This window comes from Apodemus sylvaticus, chromosome 6, assembly GCF_947179515.1.
Source record: "Apodemus sylvaticus chromosome 6, mApoSyl1.1, whole genome shotgun sequence".
Taxonomy (NCBI): domain Eukaryota; kingdom Metazoa; phylum Chordata; class Mammalia; order Rodentia; family Muridae; genus Apodemus; species Apodemus sylvaticus.
Genome location: NC_067477.1, coordinates 113,313,831 through 113,335,246, shown reverse-complemented (window position 1 = coordinate 113,335,246; position 21,416 = coordinate 113,313,831). Strand labels below are relative to the sequence as shown.

Genomic DNA, 21,416 nt, shown 5'->3' with positions numbered 1-21,416 from the left:
CCCACGCGCCCCTCGCCCGGGGCGTGGGGGATGGGGAGACTAGGACGCGCGCGCACCTCGACGAACAGCACGCAGTGGTGCGGCCCTCAGGCCTGGGCGGGAGGCGGGTCGGTGTGCCTGTTTCGCGCTAACAGGCAGCGATCACAGCCAATCAGCTTTTCAGATCCGTACTACGCCCGCCCCTGGCGGAGCCTCGCCTCTTCTGTAGCCCTGGTACTCGGTGTGTAGGTCCCGGCTGCCGCCGGGACTCAGGATTCGGTTTGGCTATCGGCCTCCCATCAATTAGTTCTCCGAAGGGAACGGCGGGAGAGAGTCGTTCGCCTTACTAGGTACCTGCGGTGAAAGAGTGTTTGTGGCGGTTGACTCTATGAGGGCCGTCCAAGATGGCAGCACATGAGCAGGAAATGTAGCTCTAAAGAGCCTCCAAGGTGACAGGTCTTAGAGCTCAGGTTTGTTGACCAGTGTCTTGTCGCCAGCGTTGATGCTGGCCAAGGAGGAGGAATGAAAAGGTTATCTTTATTAACTCGGTGGTGCGCCTTGAGTGGTTTTGAGATTTTGTGGATAACTGGTTGTACCTTCTTGTTATTACTTTATTTCACTTTTATTTATTTGTTCGTTCATTTTTGCGGGGCTGAGAATTGAATGGAGGACTTTACGTATCCAGCTCTACCACCGAAACTTATTCTCAGATCTTTATTTTTCTAAGACGGGGTCTCTCTGGCCTTGAACTTGTGACCTTCCTGCCCTTAGAGTATCCGAAATAATAGGCATGGACTTTTGCTTTTAAATTTCAGGTAAATCATTAAATAGCTAAAAATATTGAGGCTCTGATTTTTTTTTTCCAAACTCAACTTCATAAGCCACTCTGTAAATTCTGATTTTTCTATAATAGTTTTTCTTTCCCTCTGAGTACTGGTGAACACTGGATGATGGACCGCCATTTTCATTCGTCAAACGTTTTAAAGGACACACACTGATAATAAAACTGAAGCGTCAGAAGCACTTGTATTCTCACTCGTGGACTCTTCAACTGCAGTTTCCGATCCAGAGCTGAGGAAGCATGAGTCACTTGCAAAACTTACTGTTAGATACCCTACTGGGGACCAAGCATGTGGACAGTGCCGCCCTCATCAAGCTCCAAGAAAAGACCCTGTGTGTGACATCACCAGGATTTAGTGTAAGAGGGGGAAAGCTTTTTTAAAAAATATTTTTTTAGGTTAGCTTATAAAGTGTTGGTTTTCATATGTCATCTTCATGTATGTGTTGTAAGCTTTGTAAAAATCCAAACATGTTTCAACAATTTCAGAATTTATTGAGTAATGATAAATTCACAAGGTACAATAGTTTCTGTTGTATCAATTTCATACATATCCCTGCTTTCGTTGGTAACCTAACTGGGGCAAACACAGACTCTTTTATTCCTCTATCTTAATTACTAATATCAGCTGGTGAATACATTTTTGATAATATCTATTGATAAATTAACAGAACCAGAGCTTCAGGAAAGAGTCTGGAGAAGCTGCAGTGATGACTTAGGCTCCTTCAAATCACAAGTTTCATAGTGAAGTTACAGAGTTGAAACCAACTCCAGGAATAAAGGGGCCAAGATGGGTCCAGACAGATTGGTAGACTGATAGCTGGGGCAGATCCAGGTCAGTAGGAACCAATACCATCTCAGTGCTAGGTGTTTGCTTCTTTCTGGAGTCAGGTAAGGGAGACACACCCATGCTTTGCTCTGATGTGTAACGGTAATTTTGTGGGCCTGGTTTTTCTGATATGATTTTAATATGTCCATATGACTCTACTATTTCAGCATTCTCTCTACTCCCAGAAATAAGTCATTTTTTAAGTCTGTGCTGAGTGGGTGAGACCTGCTGTTCCTGTGTCCACCCAGGTGTGAAGTCATCCTCCTTCAAAATGGAGTCTCTCAGGGCAAGTCACACTGAAAAACCACTGTTTTGTAAAATATAGAGTAACTTAGAGCAAAGCACAGCCTGATCCCATATGACATTGTATCTTATTTTGATATAGCTGCATCCCCAAGGGCCTTCTATCCACCCACTCCTCTTCAGCTGGTTCTCTTCCTCCCTTAATCCTTCTGTTTTCTTATCGTGTGTACTCCATTTTCCTGTTTCCCACATTCCTTAAGAGATCTTCCTCCCCTCTTAGGATAGTTTATCATAAGTAAATATATGTATACACATAACTAAAGATTTGTTTGATGTGTATGGGTGTTTTGCATGTATGTTCGCACACCATGTGTATGCAGTGCCTACAGAAGACAAAAGAGGGCTTCAGATCTCTAAAACCAGACAGTTGGTACCCACAATGTGGGTGGGCAGTGGGAACTGAACCTGGGTTCTGTGCAAGAGCAACAAGTGATCTTAGATGCTAAATCATCTCTCCTCATCCACATAATTTTGAATCTAGGTTTCATATATAAAAGAAAATGTGTAGGGGCGGTTCTATGGTAATTGTCTTTCTGAGTCTGGTTTGTTAATACGTGACACAATGATGTTTTTTTCTACAAATGTCATGATTTTCTTTTTCTTTTTATCTCTGAGAGAGGGTCTCATTATGCAGGCCAGGCTGGCCTCAAACTCACAGATATCTGCCTGCCTCTACTTCCCAGGTATTAAAGGCATATTCCACCATTTCCAGCCATTTCAGTTTCTTTATGGCTATATAAAATTGCATTGTGTATGTGTACTAAATTTCTTTATCCATTGATCTAGTGACAGGAATCTAGGTGGGTTCCATTTCTTGGCAATCGTGGAAACTACAATAAACACCTACATGTGCCTGTCTCTGCTGACATTGATTCTGCTGATTCAAAGTCCTTTCGTTATATGTACCCACTGGGTACATGATAGTTCTAAGTCAGCTTTGGGAACTTCCATGCTGATTTCCGCAGTGGCTGCATGAGTTTGCATCCACAGCATCAGTGAATTGAGTTCCTCCTCTTTTTCCTCGTGTCCTTGCCAGCTCTTGTTGTCATCTTTTTCTTCTTTATTTTCTATTTTTAAAGAAGGTTCATATAGCTTAGGCTAGCCTGAAACTTACTAGGTATCCAAAGATAACTTTGAACCTCCTCCTCTACCTCCCAAGTGCTAGGACTAAACCCTGAGCTTCAGCACGCTAAACAAGACACTCTACTCACTGAGCTATGCCCCCTGCTTCCACTCGCCTTTGTTTTCTTAATACTTATGTGACTGGCATATGACAGATTCTCAAAGCAGGTTTTTTGTAATTTTTATCTTGTTTATCAATGTTTTAACTGTGTGTGTGTGTGTGTGTGTGTGTGTGTGTGTGTGTGTGACATGCATGCCTGGTGCCTTCAGAATTCAGAAGACTTGTATCCCCTAGAACCATAGAGGTGCTGGGAACTGAATCTAGACTCTCCCCGTGAGCAACAAGTATTCTTAAGCACTGAGCCATCTCTCCATAACTTTTCATTTATGTGTGTGTGTGTGTGTGTGTGTGTGTGTGTGTGTGTGTGTGTGTACATCTGAGTATAGTGCTTTGGGAGGCTAAAAAAGGGATTCAAATCCTCTGGAGCTGGAGTTGTAGGCAGTTATGAACCTGACATGGACTGCGAACTGAACTCCGGTTCTTTGGAAGAGAACAGTGCTCTTAAGTAATGAGCCATCTTTCTAGCCCCTCAGAGCACTTCTAGTTTTGGATTAGGGATTTGGGGGGGTAGGAGGAGGCGATATTGTAAGATAGTTTCTCTGTGTATTCCTGGCTATTCTGGAACTCACTTTATAGACCAGGCCAGCCTTGAACTCTCAAAGCTCTGCCTGCCTCTGCCTCCTAAATGCTGAAAGTAAAGACATATGGCATCGCTGCCAGGCTCAAAGCAGTTTTTAACTTGCATTTCTCTAATAGCTAAATCTTATCTTTTCAAGTATTTGGTCCTTTTGTTTCTCTTTCAAGAATCACTTATTCAATTGATTGGTTGGTTGATTGATTTGGGATTTTGGTGTTCTGAGTTTTGAAGTTCTTTATATACCTTTGGTGTGTCAATCCCTGCCCCGTGTATGTGGTTGGCACTTATTTTTGTTTCATATTCTGCCACCTTGCTCAGTGATAGTTTCCTCTGCTGTACAAAACTTTTCAGTTTCATGCAGCCCTGCTTGTCAGTTCTTACTGTTATTTCCTGTGCTACTCGAATCCTTTTCTGAAAGTCTCTTCTTGAAGGTGTGTCTTTTAAATGAAAAGAACTGTTCTTTTAAAAGCCATTGGCAGTGCCTTAGGATTTTGGACCACACAGCCATAACCATCAGTGATTCTGTGGTTGTCATGGAAGAGCAGCTGTAGAGAAGGCACAAAAGGATAGGTGTAGCTATTCGCTGACACAATCTTACACAAGTTCATGTAATGATGGCATGTCACAAAGTGAAAACCAAGCCAGGCAGTAGTAGAAAACACCTTTAATCCCAGTACTCAAGAGTCAGAAGCCAGCAGACCTCCTGTGAGTTCTAGGCCAGCCTGTGCAAAAGTAACTTATTCTCCTGTTTTAATTGATGTCTGGGAGGCTTACTGCCTCTGGCTGACCTTGGCCCAGTCCTGTATGTTTTTAGCTTCTGCATAATCTAATCTAGGCCTAAAATGTTTTCAGCCTCCAGGACTTCCTGCTGAGTAAGTCCTTTTTGTTTTTCCCGAGCTCTCACTGCCTGAACTCATCTGCTCTAGCTCAAACTCCTCTCCAAGCTGACTGATTCAATCTGGCTTCTCTCTCAACCTCTGAATTGCTCTGACAGCCAGAGGAATTAAAGATCTGTGCTAAAGGCTGAGCCACACCACAACTAGAAACAGGTTCAAATATCCTGTACCAAGCTTGGTCTACAGAGTGAGTTCCAGGACAGCCAAAGCTACACGGAGAAACTCTGCCTCAAAAACAGAACAACAAAACAAACACCAAACAAAGTGAAACCCATTCCCAGCCCTCAGGGGGGATTGTCTAGGGTCCTGCTCTTCTGACTTGGCCTATTTTAACCTCTGCAGGTAATGCCAAGTGATGTTCGAACACTTTTGAATGGATTTGCCAAAAACCCATTATTAACCCGAAGGGAAGGGTTGTATTTCAAGGAAAAGGATTACAAATGTGTCCGGGCAGATGACTGTTCTCTCTATGCTAAGAATGTAAGTATACAAGGGGTAGAGAACTTGCCTAGCATGTGCAAAGCTTTGGGTCTGATATCCTGTACTGAAATTAAATAAAGAAAAAGAAAGCATCCTTGGCCAGATATGCTGGCTGTTGTAAATATTTATTCTGGGATCTGTCAACTAAGCTATCACTTTCTGGTCCTTCATGGTCCACCAGCTGCTTAGCTTGGGTCCCAAAACCCTGGCCAGGGCAGTAAGGAAAGGAAGAAAGACAGACACAGAGATACCAACTGTAAAGCCGGGGTCATGCGGGAGTGTTTAAACACACTGCAAGTTTGTGCCCCTGTTAGGCATAAGAATGTTATGTCAGACACAGAGGTAGGCAAGAGATGGTTGCCAGGGGCTGAGTCAGCCCAGAATGCTTAATTATTGGGCTCCGGACTGCAACACTCCAACGTCTGCATGGACAATGGAGTTCTAACCTGTCAGTCTGTGGTAGGTTCCCTCACAGTATGCATGATCTTAATACAAAAACCTGAAACCTTTTCAGAAAACAGTACTGCATTTCTGAAAAAAGGAATGGGAGATTAAAACAAAAATACATGAATACAAAGAAGTCAAGAAGTAGGGTTGTTGTAGTGGTTGTTGTTTTTAAGTGTCTGGTGGTAACTGCTGATCCTGTGGTTAGGACCACAGGCAGAGTGTTGTGTTTTCTTCTTTATCTAGGAGAACACTGGTGTGGTGGTGGTGAAGACCCACATGTATCTTGTGGTGGCAACTTACACCGCAGGCATGTATCCTAGCGTCTGTGTGGAAGCCACAGAGAAGCTGGGTAAGTTTGGGACCCTACCCAAACTAGTCTGAGGAGAAAGGAAGAATTTCCTGGAGGATCCAGAAGTGGCATACATAACCACAGAAAGTATTGATCATTGGGGAGCCATGGGAAGTGCAGGTGCCACGTAGGGGAGCACTGCTGGGAGCACTGCTGGGATTGTCTCCGCTTCTAAGTGAGTCAGTGTTGATCCATCCCTTTGCAATGCAGCTGCTTCCTGCCCTGGCTTGGTGACATCTCCCTTATTTTCTCTGAGGACCCTGATTTGTGTCCTCTAGTTTACTCCTACCCCCACATCAGTAAGCTATGCCAGAGAGATGGGCAAGGGAGCAGAGAGGAAGCAGGTTACAAAGCAGATAATAAATGTTAGGGACCCAGTCTGTAGAAAGACAGTGCCAGTACAGAAGCAGCCATCTTGTCGGTGTCCCCTTCCCTGGTTTAAATTTTTGTAAATGAAATGGCAAATCATTTTATGTTTTATTTTACATCTATTTTGTGTTCCTGACAAGCTTAGAATTGTTTAAAACAGTCATTTGAAGTAGGAGGGGCTTCTAGCAAGAAAAGTAGCTATCCACTCTTTCATTCGTTCACTTATTCTTGCAGCAAATAACCATGGTGTCCACTCATGTGCCCTGCACTATCTCAGACCAAAGCTGGATAAGACATACCCTCCCCCCCCCCCCCCCCCGTGCCTCTGTAAATGTCATCATACCTGCCAGATGTCCATCCCTGCTCTGTCTGTGCTCCTCACATCTGGTTAGCACATCACGGAAGGTCCGGGCCAGAGCTGGTGGTCTACTGGGCTGCACTTTTATCCGCACTGCCATTGCTATTCCCGCTAGAGTTCTTTGTTAATCTGGATTATGAACCTAGGAGGCAACATGCCTTAAAATCATCCTCCCATCTGATACCTAACACAGCACCTGATTTTGAGTAGGAAACAAATACATTTGATAAACAGAGAAGTGGATGACTTCTACCTAACACAACCCAGGAAAGGTCTACTGAGATAACCTCAAATGAATATGTGAGAAATTAAGTGCCGGAAAAAGAGGCCTGGTTTCAGCAGAGTAAGAGCCGAAACAGAACAGAGACTTCTAATTTGAACTACCGTATCAGTGAAGCATGCATAAAATGAAAGCAGGAAGGCAGGCCATCAGGCCGCCACTAGGCCTGTGAGCTCAGACTCAGGGCCAGTTCCATAGAGCAGACCAGAAAGTTCCTTGACTTCATTATAATGAGGATTCTCTGACCTTTTTTTTTCCCTTTTAAATCCATGGCTACAAAAGACTCCAAAGAATAATACAACTGATACTGCTAGCTAGAGCCCACTGTTGTAGGAAAGTGCCAGCTATGTTAGAAATGTTAGGATCCCAAGGGACAGGCCAAGCTGCATCCACGAGCCACTTGATTTCACTACTAAACTGTGCTCCCTCCTCCTCCCCTCCCTCCCTCCTTCCCTCCTTTTCTAGGATAGAGTTCCACTATGTACCCGGACTGTACTCAAGCCTGCCATCATCCTTAGCCACTAAATTCTGGGATGAAAGGCACATGCTCTGCCCAACAACTATGTTTGTCTCTATCAAAAATTATGATTATTATAGAATATTTGAGAAATAAAGAATCATGGCACCAGGGGGTGGAGGTGGCGCACGCCTGTAATCCTAGCACTCTGGGAGGCAGAGGCAGGCAGATTTCTGAGTTCGAGGCCAGCCTGGTCTACAGAGTGACTTCAAGGACAGTCAGGGCTTCACAGAGAAACCTGTCTCGGGGAAAAAAAAAAAAACCAAATCCAAAACAAAAAACAAAACAAACAATTAAGCAAAAAGAATCATGGCAGTTGATGTTTTTATTCTCTGGGTGCACTAGCTAGCACACACCCTTACCCTAGCCCTCAGGAAGAAAGGTGGGCAAAGCTCAGTGAGTTCAAGGCCAGACTGATCTACTTAGCTAGTTTCAAGCCAGCCAGAGTTACATGGTGAGTCCCTTCTCAAATTGTTTTTATTGTGGAAGATTCTAACAGCATGGCTTAATGACAGCCTTAAGAGGTGAATAAGCAAATAAAATGCTATACTGCTTCACACAAGTTAGCCAGGCTTATTTTTTAAACAACAACTTTGGTGGTTCACATGCATTGGTAAAATGTTAACCACTAATTCTAGGACCTCAGTTTTTAAAAATTGGTATGAAATTACTAAAGAGCTATAATTTTTCCTTAAACTTCCTATGACTCAGTTCCTGGACAACTAAATATCCTAGATCCATGACAGGAAAGTTGCCAAGATCATAACTAAATCCTCATGTAAGAAATCAGGCTCTGTGTTTGGACGTCCAAACACAGAAAGAAGCAGATGTTCAATGGTTTGGGTATTTTGTTTATTTTCATAAGAATATCATCTAAGACCTTATTGCCAGATTTATAACAGAGATGAATAGAAATATATAAATCATTTTTGCTGAATTTGCCTGGCAGTAATTTTTACAGTAAGTTAAGTTTTTAAAGGGCCTTTTTTAATTTGTTTTTTGAAACAAAGTCTTGCTATGTAGCCCTGACCAGCTGAGAACACTGTTCAGACTAAACTGGATTTGAACTTGATATAATATCTCTGCTTCTAATCCCAAATCCTGACTAACAGTCTCCTGACACTCATGTGCTCTCACACTATTTGTATCTGTCATGGCTGCAGCAGAGGAAGCCAATGGAGTAATATCCACCAGCTGGCTTAAGAAAACAGGTAGAATTTTTTATGAATGCAACACAGCTTTCAAATTTTTCTTATTAATCTATTTTTAATGAAGTGCTATTGACCAATTTTGAATGTAGGTATAACCTAGTCCTAAGGACTGGGCAGCAGGTTCTACTGTTCCTTTAGCCCTCACCTATCCAGTTTCTGGTGACAGCTCTATTGCAGTGGTAGTTCACTACTCATTACCTGTTACCATGCTGTGTTCTCTTTCAGGAGAGTATCTAAGAAAAAAAGGAAACTAAGACATCAGATACCTAGTGAAGACAACTTTGTTGTTTTAGAAGAAAAGTATAGATCCTTAAGAAGAATATTTTGTCGTTGAAAACACTGCATGGAAGAGTAAAACAAAGACTTGAGTTAAGGGAGCAAATTTTCTTATTTCAGGAGAGCATCCTCTCTGACTGGAAGGACCTGAGCAGCTTGTTCCTTTTCTTTAAGCGTTGGTCACAGACACGACACCTGAGTGCATTTATGGTTTTTCACAGTGCAAGTCCACTGGGAGTCTTACCTGAGTTCCCACACATCTTACAAGATATGCCAAAAATATAGGCCCTAGGTCATATGTGTGACCCACATGGACATTGAAGCCAGAGGGAAGCCATGGGAGTCACTTCTCTTCTGGGTGATGGGAGTGAGAAGGAGGCCATAAGTCTTGGTGGCACTGAGCCATCTCACTAGTTCTCGGAACCACTCTGTACCTAGGCCATGCCAGTCTCGTGCCTCCTTAAAAGTCTAAACTAACACTTGTAGGAAAACCTCGCTAAGTACTTTCTGTCAAAGAAGTAGAGTTCCTGATTCAGCACCTCTTTATTAAAATATAGACTACATCGCATGTGTGACAGCCTCCTTGTTCTCAGCAGACATGTGGGACCTATGGGGAAGCACGGCGACTTAGAGATCACCCAATAGTGAGCCGCAGATGAGTGCTGATGGATACTCACTGTCTTCTCCTCAGACATCTGATACTGTTCATCAGTACAAAGACCTCTGGACAAACCTCTGGAGACTTCTGACCTCACCTCCCTCACTGCTTCTGAGTCTGTGTCTTAGTAAGGCAGAATGGCTACTGAGAAACCTTTCTGAGAAAGGGGGACTCTTCCTTGGTGACCCTTCCTCAGAGCACCCTTCCTCAGCTCACACTTCCTCTGAGCACCCTTCCTCAGTGACCCTTCCTCAGAGCACCATGGTCTGGTTCTTTGACCAAGAGAGGGCCTGGGAAATAAAATGTAACTCTGCTTTGGCCAGGTTGGATTGTCATGATCCTTAAGGATCATGACCATTTAAGTGACTGCATTGTTCTCCAGGTCCCTCTACAGTGAACTTTAAATGGGCCAAAAGGGACATATGGTGGGTCTCTAAATATGTTAGAAACCTCTGATCCCACATAGGACTCTTGTAAACAAAATGTCTAGATGCACACAGACTAATTGAGACTCGGATACCCCAGTTACACAGTGTCTTAGTCAGGTTTTCTATTCCTGCACAAGCATCATGACCAAGAAGCAAGTTGGGGAGGAAAGGGTTTATTCTGCTTACATTTCCACACAGCTGTTCATCACCAAAATAAAACAGGACTGGAACTTAAGTGGGTCAGGAAGCAGGAGCTGATGCAGAGGCCATGGAGGGATGTTTCTTACTGCCTTGCTTCCCCTGACTTGCTCTTTTATAGAACCCAAGATTACCAACCCAGGGATGGCCCCACCCACAAGGGGCCCTCCCCACCTGATCTCTAATTGAGAAAATGCCCCACAGCTCGATCTCATGGAGGCACTTTCCCAACTGAAGCTCCTTTCTCTGTGATAACTCCAGCCTGTGTCAAGTTGACACTCAAAACCAGCCAGTACAATTGATCCCTTGTCAACTTGACACACAAACACATCACTATTAAGCCTCAACCCTTACTTTCTTATTCATCCCCAAGATCTAATAACTTTAAAAGTCCCATAGCTTTTACATATTAAAAGTTCAATCTCTTTAAAATGTCCAATATATTTTAAAATTCAAAGTCCAAACTGTGGACTCCACTAAAATACTTTCTTCCTTCAAGAGGGAAAAATATCAGGGTACAGTTAAAATCAAAAGCAAAACTCAAACTCCAATGGTTCAATATCTGGATCCAACTCGTGATCTTCCAGGCTCCTCCAAGGATTTGGGTCATTTTTCCAGCTCTGCCCTTTGTAGCACACACCTTGTCTTCTAGCTTCCAGCTGCCTGTACTCCACTGATGCTGCTGTTCTTGGTGGTCATCTCATGGCACTGGCATCTTCAAAACACTGCTGTCTTCCGCTGTAACTAGGCTTCATCAATAGCCTCTCATAGGCTCTCTTCATGGTGCCAAGCCACAACTCCTTTGCATGACCCCTTCAATCCTGGGCCATCAACTACAACTGAAACTGCACCTTCACCAATGGCCTTCCATGGCCTCTTACAGTGCCAAGCCTCAGCTGCTCCTCATGACCCCTTCATGCTTTCAAAACCAGTACCACCTGGGTGACTCTTACACAGTACCAAGACCAACCACAGCACAAAATACAACCATGGCTATCTCTGGAACACAGCCTCTGTGCTTTCAGAAAACACTTCCTGGATGATGTCACCTCAGTGATGCTGGTCTCCTCTTAATCGCCGCTAATTTCTTAGCTCTAGCTAACCAGCATCAATAGTCCCAGTAACACAAAGGTTTGCTTTAGTGGTTCTGGTATCTTGTTAATCACAGCTGATTCTTCAGCCCCAGCTAACCAAAGCCACAGAATCTTCACAATCAAAATATGGCCATGATAAGAGTCTTTAATCTTCCCTCTGAAATTTCACAAGCCAGGCCTCCATTTTCTGCACTGTTCTCAACATTGTCTTCCAAGCTCTTACACAACATCCCACAGAGCTCTTAACACCCAATGAATTGTCTAGCCCAAAGTTCCAAAGTCCTTCCACAGTCCTCCCCAAAACATGGTCAAGTTGTCACAGGAATACCCCACTATGCTGGTACCAATTTGTCTTAGAGAATCTCCTTTCTCTGTGATAACTCCGGCCTGTGTCAAGTTGACACACAAAACCAGCCAGTACACACAGTTAATATACACAGAGGCTCTGGCACCCAGAAAACTAACTTTAAACTTTAGGGCCTGGGGAAATGGTGGAGCTTTTTAAATTATCTTGTCTCCTAGATCCTGTGCCACAATCTTTCAAGATAATTGCTTGGTCTAAGTTTCTAGCTTTAATATAGTAAACTCAACTCTTAACCCCTTTGCAGTTTTGACACTGTCAGGCAAAAAGATGGGTTCAGGGTTTTGAATCCCAAATACATTCTATTCTGAGAAAAAAATTCTTTTGATGTTTATAAAATTCATTTTCCTGTAATCCCAGCACTCTGGGAGGCAGAGGCAGGCAGATTTCTGAGTTTGAGGCCAGCCTGGTCTACAGAGTGAGTTCCAGGACAGCCAGGGATATACAAAGAAACTGTCTTGAAAAACCCAACCCCCCAAAAAAACAAAAAAAAAATTCATTTTCAAGTTTTTCATTTCATATTTTTATTGACTATTTGGAAATTTCCTATCATGAACTCCAATCACACTGGGGAATACCAGTCCTCCCAGGTTGCCTTCCCACATCCTTGTGCCCTCCCCCACACCCCAAAAGAAGAAATAAGTCCAATCTGTGTTGCCCATATATTCACTGGAACATAACCAACTCCCGGTAGCCAGCTCCTTAAAGAAAACTGAGTCCTTTCCCACCTGGGCCCACACCCAAAGCCACCATTTGTGAAGAGCTACATTTCAACATCCTTATCACATTTAAGAGTTCCCTTCAATGGCTTTCTGTCCAGGCTGTTACTTTGAGGGGAGTAGGAATTGTCATGTAAGCCTTCAATGTCCCTCTTTCTCAACTGTGAGTCAATACCACTACAAAAATAGCTTCCTTGCCCTTTACAGTCATTGGAAGCACAGATCATCCAAGCATCAGCATGTGCTGTGGATCTCAGCGTGGCCTCCAGTGGCAGCACAGACCACAGACATCAACAGAGTCCTCTGCCACAGCTTGGGCCACACACACCAAACTAGCCTTTGGTGGCAACACAGGCCAACGACGGCATGGCTTTAGGCAGCAGCAAAGTCCACACATAGGATATCCTCATGGCCCTCAGTGGTAGCACAGCCTCAGACATCAGGACACCGCCATCTGCAGTAAGATAGACCCAGACATGGCCCTCAGTGGCAGCATGGCCTCAGGTGGCAGCTCAGGCCACTCACATCAATATAGCCCCCAGTGGCTGCATCACCTGTCAAAGGTGTCAAAGACCAGATTTGACACCACAGGGTAAACCGAAGCAGGCAGCAAGGTATGGTACCAGTGATCGGGGTCAGTGCTGATAGCATCTTACAACAGTCAGCACTAGAAGAGCTGACACTTCCATATGGATAGCAACTGATGGGGACTGCTGCTGCTGGCCGCCAGCGATTAGAGAAATTACTCAGCAGACTTTTCTCTGAGGGAACAAAGTTTGATTCATGGGGGCTACCACTCCCCGTGGACAGTGGGAAACTCTGAGCTCTTCTAACTCTTTAGAGGCCATGACTAAAGAAAGGAAAGAGAGAAAACCCATGCATACATACATGTTTAGTGGATGAAGCAAAGCAAGCTCTACATAACCTCACACATATACATACATATGTGCATACATATATACACACAGTACATATACATGCATACTCATGCACACATACATGTTTAGTGGATGAAGCAAAGCAAGCTCTAATAACCTCACACATATACATATATACATGCATACACACACATACATATACATGTATACAAATATGCATGCATATATACATACATATACACATATACATACATACACATGCATATGTACATACCTACCTATATACATGCATACATACTTGCATACAGACAGACATATTCACGTTCATTTACACACTGGATGGATCGAACAAAGTTCCAACAAGCAGGCTCCAAACATTTCACACATTCACATGTATACACATATACACACATACACAGAGTTGATGGATCTAGCAAGCTCCAATACCACTTTGTTTTTTCTTCCATGGCGTATATATCCCAGAAAAATCTTTCAAGCAGTGTAAAATTACAATGTGATTGCATTCTATTTTTCATTTAATGAATGACTATGAAAAAACAGTGTGTTTCCCAGTGCCTTCACATGAAATAGCATTACATAGTACAGGTAAAGAAAACAAATTATTCTTTAAAAAAAAAAAGCCCACATACATTCATAACTAAACAACTTGTCTTTTAGGCTAACAAAGTGTGAGCAAGCAAGGGGGTTTCTCAGCCAGTTTCTCTTACTGGCAGGCAGCACTCTGCGGTTACAGAAGAAAGGGTTATTTTATTACCTTAAAAAAGTAATCTTATAAGAATCTTTTAAAAATCATAAATCCGAGCTAGAGAGATAGCTCAGCAGTTAAGAGCATTGACTGCTCTTCCAAAGGTCCTGAGTTCAAATCCCAGCAACCACATGATGGCTCACAACCATCCGTAATGGGATCTGATGCCTTCTTCTGGTGTGTCTGAAGACAGCTACAGTGGACTTACATATAATAAATAAATCTTTTTTAAAAAAACCCACAAATCTAACATTTTATATGTTAATCAGTCGGGGGTAACCTTAGCTGAGACCTGCAGCTTGGTCTTCATGTGGGTCCCCCCACAACAACTGGAGGGGGCTATCCCTATTGCCTCTCTGTGGGATACACTCCCAAGTGGGAGATGTGCCTAGCCCTGCAGAGACTTGATGTGTCTGCTGTGGGTGGGATGGGGGAATCATCCTCTCAAAAGAGAAGGGGGAGATTGGAAGAGAATGTGAGGGAAAGGCCAGGAAGGGGGCAGCAATTGGGGTGTAAATTGAATTTAAAAAATCATATCTATGTTAAATCCTCAGAATGCACATCTGTTGGGCATTGATGAGCTTAGCTCAACTTCCCTGGCTGAGCTGTTTTGCACAGAAAACATCCTGCAGAACATCCTGTGGAACATCCTGCGGCTTAATTTGATTCCTGTTTTCCCACCCAGTGTGGTAAGGACCTCCCTGGTGCCTAACCTATGGCTATGATTGTTTTTTCCTGTTGTGTTCCCGGCCTCTGGTATATATTGCTGGTCCCTCAGTAAAAGCTTTGGCATTCTCCTTACTGAATGACCCGTGTCTGTGTTAATCCCCCAGGCCTACGCCCTATACTTGGTACCATGGCAGCACGGGCGCTGTCACACATCTGCTCATCAGCAATTCTTATTAAATCATATCAGGAAGCTGAGAGGGAAAATGGATACAAGAAATCAATCATCGCCTGTAGAGTCTGATCAGACAGTGCTGCTGCTGTTCTTGTTCCCTGACTATAAAAGGTCCTAGATTAACTATTAAGAGTGTGCCTTTCTGCCTTTCCATTCCTGCTCCCCCTTTCGCTGCCACTGCCTGCCTGTTCGGCAGTAGTAGACCCTTGCCAGTTCTGCCACAGTGAAGACCCCATCTCCTGATACTTCCTAGAGAACCACTAGCACGCAGGGCATTTGACCCTTGCCAGATCTGCCACAGTGATACTTAGCAGTTCTCCTGATACTTCCTGGAGAACCAGCTGTACTTCCAGGGAATCCCAGGAGTACAGATACACAGGCTTGTAGGATAGAGAAGCCACAGTCAGAGACAGCAAGACCACCTAACACCAGAGATAACTAGATGGCAAAGGCAAATGCAAGATCATTACCAATAGAAATCAAGGCAACATGGCACCATCAGAACCCAGTTCTCCCACAACAGCAAATCCTGGATACCCCAACACATCGGAAAAGCAAAAGGTGGATTTAAAATCACATCTCATAATGCTAATAGAGGACTTCAAGAAGGACATAAATCACTCCCTTAAAGAAATACAGGAGAATATGGGTCAACAGGTAGAAGCCCTTAAAGAGGAAACACAAAAATCCCATAGGGAATTACGAGAGAACATGGGTCAACAGGCAGAAGCCCTTAAAAGAGGAAATACAAAAGTCCCTTAAAGAATTACAGTAAAACACAAACAAGTGAAGGAACTGAACAAAACTATCCAGGATCTAAAAATGGAAGTAGAAACAATAAAGAAATCACAAAGTGAGACATCTCTGGAGATAGAAAACCTTGGAAAGAATTCAGGAGTCATAGATGCAAGCATCAATAACAGAATAGAAGAGATAGAAAAAAGAATCTCAGATGCTGAAAATTCCATAGAAAACATTGACTCAATAGTCAAAGAAAGTGCAAAATGCAAAAAGCTCCTAACCTAAAACATCCATGAAATCCAGGATACACTGAGAAAACCAAACCTAAGAATTATAGGTATAGAAGAGAGTGAGGATTTACAACTTAAAGGGACAGTAAATATCTTAATCAAAATTATAGAAGAAAACTTCCCTAACCTAAAGAAAGAGATTCCCATGAACATATAAGAAGTCTACAGAACTCCAAATAGAATAGAAAAGAACAGAAATACCTCCCGGCACATAATAATCAAAACACCAAACATACTAAACAAAGAAAGAATATTAAAAGCAGTAATATAAACAGCTCAAGTAACATAAAGGCAGACCTATCAGAATTATACCAGACTTTCTCACCAGAAACTATGAAAGCTAGAAGATCCAGGGCAGATGTCATACAGACCCTAAGAGAACATGAATGTCAGCCCAGAGTACTATGCCGAGCAAAACTCTCAGTTACCATATGCAGAGAAAACAAGACATTCCATGATGAAACCAAATTTATACAATATTTTTCCACAAATCCAGATCTGCAAAGGATAATGGGTGGAAAATACCAACTCAAGGCTGGTAAACACACCCTAGAAAAAGCAATAATCTTTCAACAAACCCTAAGATATCCACACAAACAGAATTCTACCTTAACAACGAAAATAACATTAAGCAACAATCAATTTTCCTTAATACCTCTTAACATAAATGGTCTCAAATCCCCAATAAAAAGACATAGAATAACAGACTGTACATGCAAACAGGACCCAACATTTTGATGCACACAAGAAACCCACCTCAGTAACAAAGACAGTCACTACTTCTGAGTCAAAGGTTGGAAAACAATTTTACAAGCAAATGGTCCCAAGAAACAAGCTGGAATGGCCATTCTTATATTGGATAAAATCGACTTTCAACCAAAAGTTGTCAAAAAAAAGATAAGGAGGGACACTTCATACTGACCAAAGGAAAAGTCAAGATGAACTCTCAGTTCTGAACATCTATGCTCCAAATGCAAGGGCACCCACATTCCTAAAAGAGACTTTACTAAAGCTCAAAGCACACATTGCACCCCACACAATAATAGTGGGAGACTTCAGCACCCCACTCTCAACATTGGACAAATCATGGAAACAGAAACTAAACAGAGACACAGTGAAACTAACTGAAGTTGTGGACCAAATGGATGTAACAGATATTTATAAAACATTCCATCCTAAAGCAAAAGAATATACGTTCTTCTCAGTACATCATGGTACCTTCTCCAAAACTGATCATATAATTGGTCACAAAACACCCTCAACAGATACAGAATATTGAAATAATTCCATGCACCTTATCAGATTACCAAGGCCTAAGGCTGGTCTTAAGTTCAAATAAAAAGAGCAGAAAACACACATACACATGGACATTGAACAGTGTTCTATACAACTATATCTTGGTCAAGGAAGAAATAAAGAAAGAAATTAAAGACATTTTAGAATTTAATGAAAATGAAGACACATCATACCAAAACTTATGGGACACAATGAAAACAGTGCTAAGAGGAAAACTCATAGCTCTAAGTGCCTCCAAAAAGAAAATGGAGAGAGCTTACACTAGCAGCTTGACAGTGCACCTAAAAGCTCTAGAACAAAAAGAAACAAATACACTCAAGAGGAGTATAGGGAAGGAAATAATCAAACTCAGGGTCGAAATCAACCAAATAGAAATAAAAAGAACTATACAAAGAATCAACAAAACCAGGAGCTGGTTCTTTGAGAAAATCAACAAGATAGATAAACCTTTAGCCAGACTAACCAGAGGGCACAGAGGTGCTACCCAAATTAATAAAATCAGAAATGAAAAGGGAGACATAGCAACAGAAACCATGGAAATTCAAAAAATCATCAGATCCTACTGCAAGAGCTTATGCTCAAGAAAATTTGAAACTCTGGATGAAATGGACAATTTTCTAGATACATACCAGGTGCCAACGTTAAAGCAGGATCAGATAAACCATATAAATAGTCCCATAAGTCCTGAGGAAATAGTAGTAGTCATTAATAGTATCCCATTTTTTAAAAAAAATAAAGTCCAGGACCAGATGGGTTTAGCAGGGAATTCTATCAGATCTTCAAAGAAGAGCTAATACCAATACTCTTCAAACTACTCCACAAAATAGAAACTCAAGGAACACTCCCCAACTCACTCTATGAAGCCACAATAACACTTATACCTAAACCAAACAAAGACCAAACAAGGATAGAGAACTTCAGACCAATCTCCCTTATGAACATTGATGCAAACATACTCAACAAAATTCTGGCCAACTGAATCCAAGAATGTGTCAAAAACAATAATTCACCATGATCAAGTAGACTTCATTCCAGGGATGCAGGGATGGTTCAATATACAGAAATCCATCAATGTAATCCACTACATAAACAAACCCAAAGGAAAAAAAAACACATGGTCATTTCATTAGATGCTGAAAAGGCTTTTGACAAAATTTAGCATCCCTTCATGATAAAAATCTTGGAGAGATTGGGAATTCAAGGCCCATACCTAAACATAATGAAAGCAATATATTGCAAACCAGTAGCCAATATCAAACTAAATAGAGAGAAACTTGAAGCAATCCCACTAAAATCAGGGACCAGACAAGGCTGCCCACTGTCTCCCTATATATTCAATATAGTGCTTGAAGTCCTAGACAGAGCAATCAGACAACAAAAAGTCAAACTAGAAAGGAAGAAGTCAAAATATCACTATTTGCAGATGATATGATTGTATACCTAAGTGACCCCAAAACTTCCACCAGAGAACTCCTAAAGCTGATAAACAACTTCAGCAAAGTGGCTGGATATAAAATCAACTCAAACAAATCTGTAGCCCTCCTCTACTCAAAGGATAAACAAGCTAAGAAAGAAATTAGGGAAGTGACACCCTTCACAATAGTCACAAATAATATTACATACCTTGGTGTGACTCTAACCAAGCAAGTGAAAGATCTGTAAGACAAGAACTTCAAGCCTCTGAAGAAAGAAATTAAAGAAGATCTCAGAAGTTGAAAATATGGACTGGCAGTATTAATATAATAAAAATGGCCATCTTGGGGCTGGAGAGATGGCTCAGCGGGTAAGAGCACCGACTGCTCTTCCAAAGGTCATGAGTTCAAATCCCAGCATCCACATGGTGGCTCACAACCATCCGTAAGAGATCTGACACCCTATTCTGGTGTCTGAAGACAGCTACAGTGTACTTACATATAATAAATAAATAAATATTTTTAAAAAAATGGCCATCTTGCCAAAAGCAATCTACAGAGTCAATGCAATCCCCATCAAAATTCCAAATCAATGCTTTCTTCATAGAGCTAGAAAGAGCAATCTGTTTCTATTTGGTGGAAGAGTTTGAAGAGTATTGGTGTTAAGTCTTCTTTGAAGGTCTGATAGAATTCTGCACTGAAACCATCTGGTCCTGTGCTTTTTTTGGTTGGAAGCCTATCTATGACCCCTTCTATTTCTTTAGGGGTTATGGGTCTGTTTAGATGGTCTATTTGATCCTGGTTTAATTTTGGTAATTGATATCTGTCTAAGAAAATGTCCATTTCCTCCAGATTCTAATCCACAAATTAAATGATGTCCAAAAAGAATGGAGGAGTAGGCCCTGGTTCTGGAAAGACTCAGTGCAAGAGTATAGGGGAATTCCAGAACAGGGTAGTGGGAAGGGGTAGATGGAAGAATAGGGGGACGGAAGAGGGCTTATGGGACTTGCGGGGAGTGGGGACCCAGAAAAGGGGAAATCATTTGCAATGTAAATAAAAATAAATAAATAAATAAATAAATAAATAAATAGATAAATTCAGGAGACATCAGGTATTGGCAAGGATGTGGAGAAAGAGGAACACTCCTCCACTGCTGGTGGGGTTGCAAATTGGTACAACCACTCTGGAAATCAGTCTGGCGGTTCCTCAGAAAACTGGGCACCTCACTTCGGGAAGATACTGCTATACCACTCCTGGGCATATTATACCTAGAGGATTCCCCAGCATGTAATAAGGATGCGTGCTCCACTATGTTCATAGCAGCCCTATTTATAATAGCCAGAAGCTGGAAAGAACCCAGGTATCCCTCAACAGAAGAATGGATGCAAAAAATGTGGTATATATACACAATGTACTATTCAGCCATTAGAAACAATGAATTCATGAAATTCTTAGACAAGTGGATGGAGCTGGAGAACATCATACTAAGTGAGGTAACACAATCTCAAAAGATCAATCATGGTATGCACTCACTAATAAGTGGATATTAGCCTAGAAAATTGGAATACCCAAAACATAATCCACACATCAAATGAGGAACAAGAAGAACAGAGGAGTGGCCCCTGGTTCTGGAAAGACTCAGTGAAGCAGTATAGGGGAATACCAGAACAGGGAAGTGGGAAGGGGTGGATGGGAGAACAGGGGGAGGGAAGAGGGCTTATGGGACTTTCGGGGAGGGGGAGTCCAGAAAAGGGGAAATCATTTGAAATGTAAATAAAAAAAAAAAAAAGAAAGAGCAATCTGCAAATTCATCTGGAATAACAATAAACCCCGGATAACAAAAACTATTCTCCACAACAAAAGATCTCCTGGGGGAATCACCATACCTAAACTCAAGTTCTACTACAGAGCAATAGTGATAAAAACTGTTTGGTATTGTTACGGAGACAGGCAGGAAGATCAGTAGAATAGAATTGAAGACCCAAAAATGAACCCACACACCTACAGTCACTTGATATTTGACAAAAGAGCTAAAAACATCCAGTGGAAAAAAGACACCATTTTTAACAAATGGTACTGGATCAACTGGAGGTCAGCATGTACAAAAATGCAAATCAATTAATTCTTATCTCCTTGTACAAAGCTCAAGTCCAAGTGGATCAAGGATCTATACATAAAACCAGATACACTGAAGCTTATAGAGGAGAAAGTGGGGAGGAACCTTGAATACATGGGCACAGGGGAAATTTTCCTGAATAGAACTTGCTCTAAGAACAAGAATCAACAAATGGGACCTCTTAAAACTGCAACGCTTCTGTAAGGCAAAGGACATGGTCAATAGAACAAAACAGCAAGCAATAGATTGGGAAAAGATCTTTACCAATCCTATCCGATAAAGGGATAATATCCAATGTATACAAAAAAACTTAAGAAGTTAGTCTCCAGAGAGTCAAATAACCCTATTTTTAAAAATGGGGTACAGAGCTAAACAGGGAATTCTCAACTGAGGAAACTCGAATGGCTCTGAAGCATCTAAAGAAAAGTTCAGCTTCTTAGTTATCAGGAAAATGCAAATCAAAACAACACTGAGATTCCACTTTACACTGGTCAGAATGGCTAAAATGAAAAAACTCAGGTGACAGCAGATGCTGGAAAGGATGTGAAGAAAGAGGAACACTTCTCCATTGCTGGTGGAATTGCAAGCTGGTAAACCCACTCTGGA

General features: G+C 42.0%; 1 protein-coding gene across 2 annotated transcripts; it reads left to right on the top strand.

Moving 5' to 3' along the window:
* Positions 1-246: 246 nt before the first annotated feature.
* Positions 247-9,515, top strand: Pfn4 (profilin family member 4). 2 transcript variants are annotated; one of them, XM_052184769.1, is made up of 5 exons: positions 247-794; positions 893-1,177; positions 5,008-5,145; positions 5,836-5,941; positions 8,902-9,515. In XM_052184769.1, exons 2-5 carry the CDS (start codon positions 1,061-1,063, stop codon positions 8,928-8,930), a joined length of 390 nt encoding a protein of 129 aa, XP_052040729.1. In that variant the 5' UTR covers positions 247-794; positions 893-1,060; the 3' UTR covers positions 8,931-9,515. The 2 variants fall into 2 exon arrangements, with proteins under 2 accessions (XP_052040729.1, XP_052040728.1); XM_052184768.1 differs by having other exon boundaries at positions 247-1,177.
* The last annotated feature ends 11,901 nt before the right edge of the window (positions 9,516-21,416 follow it).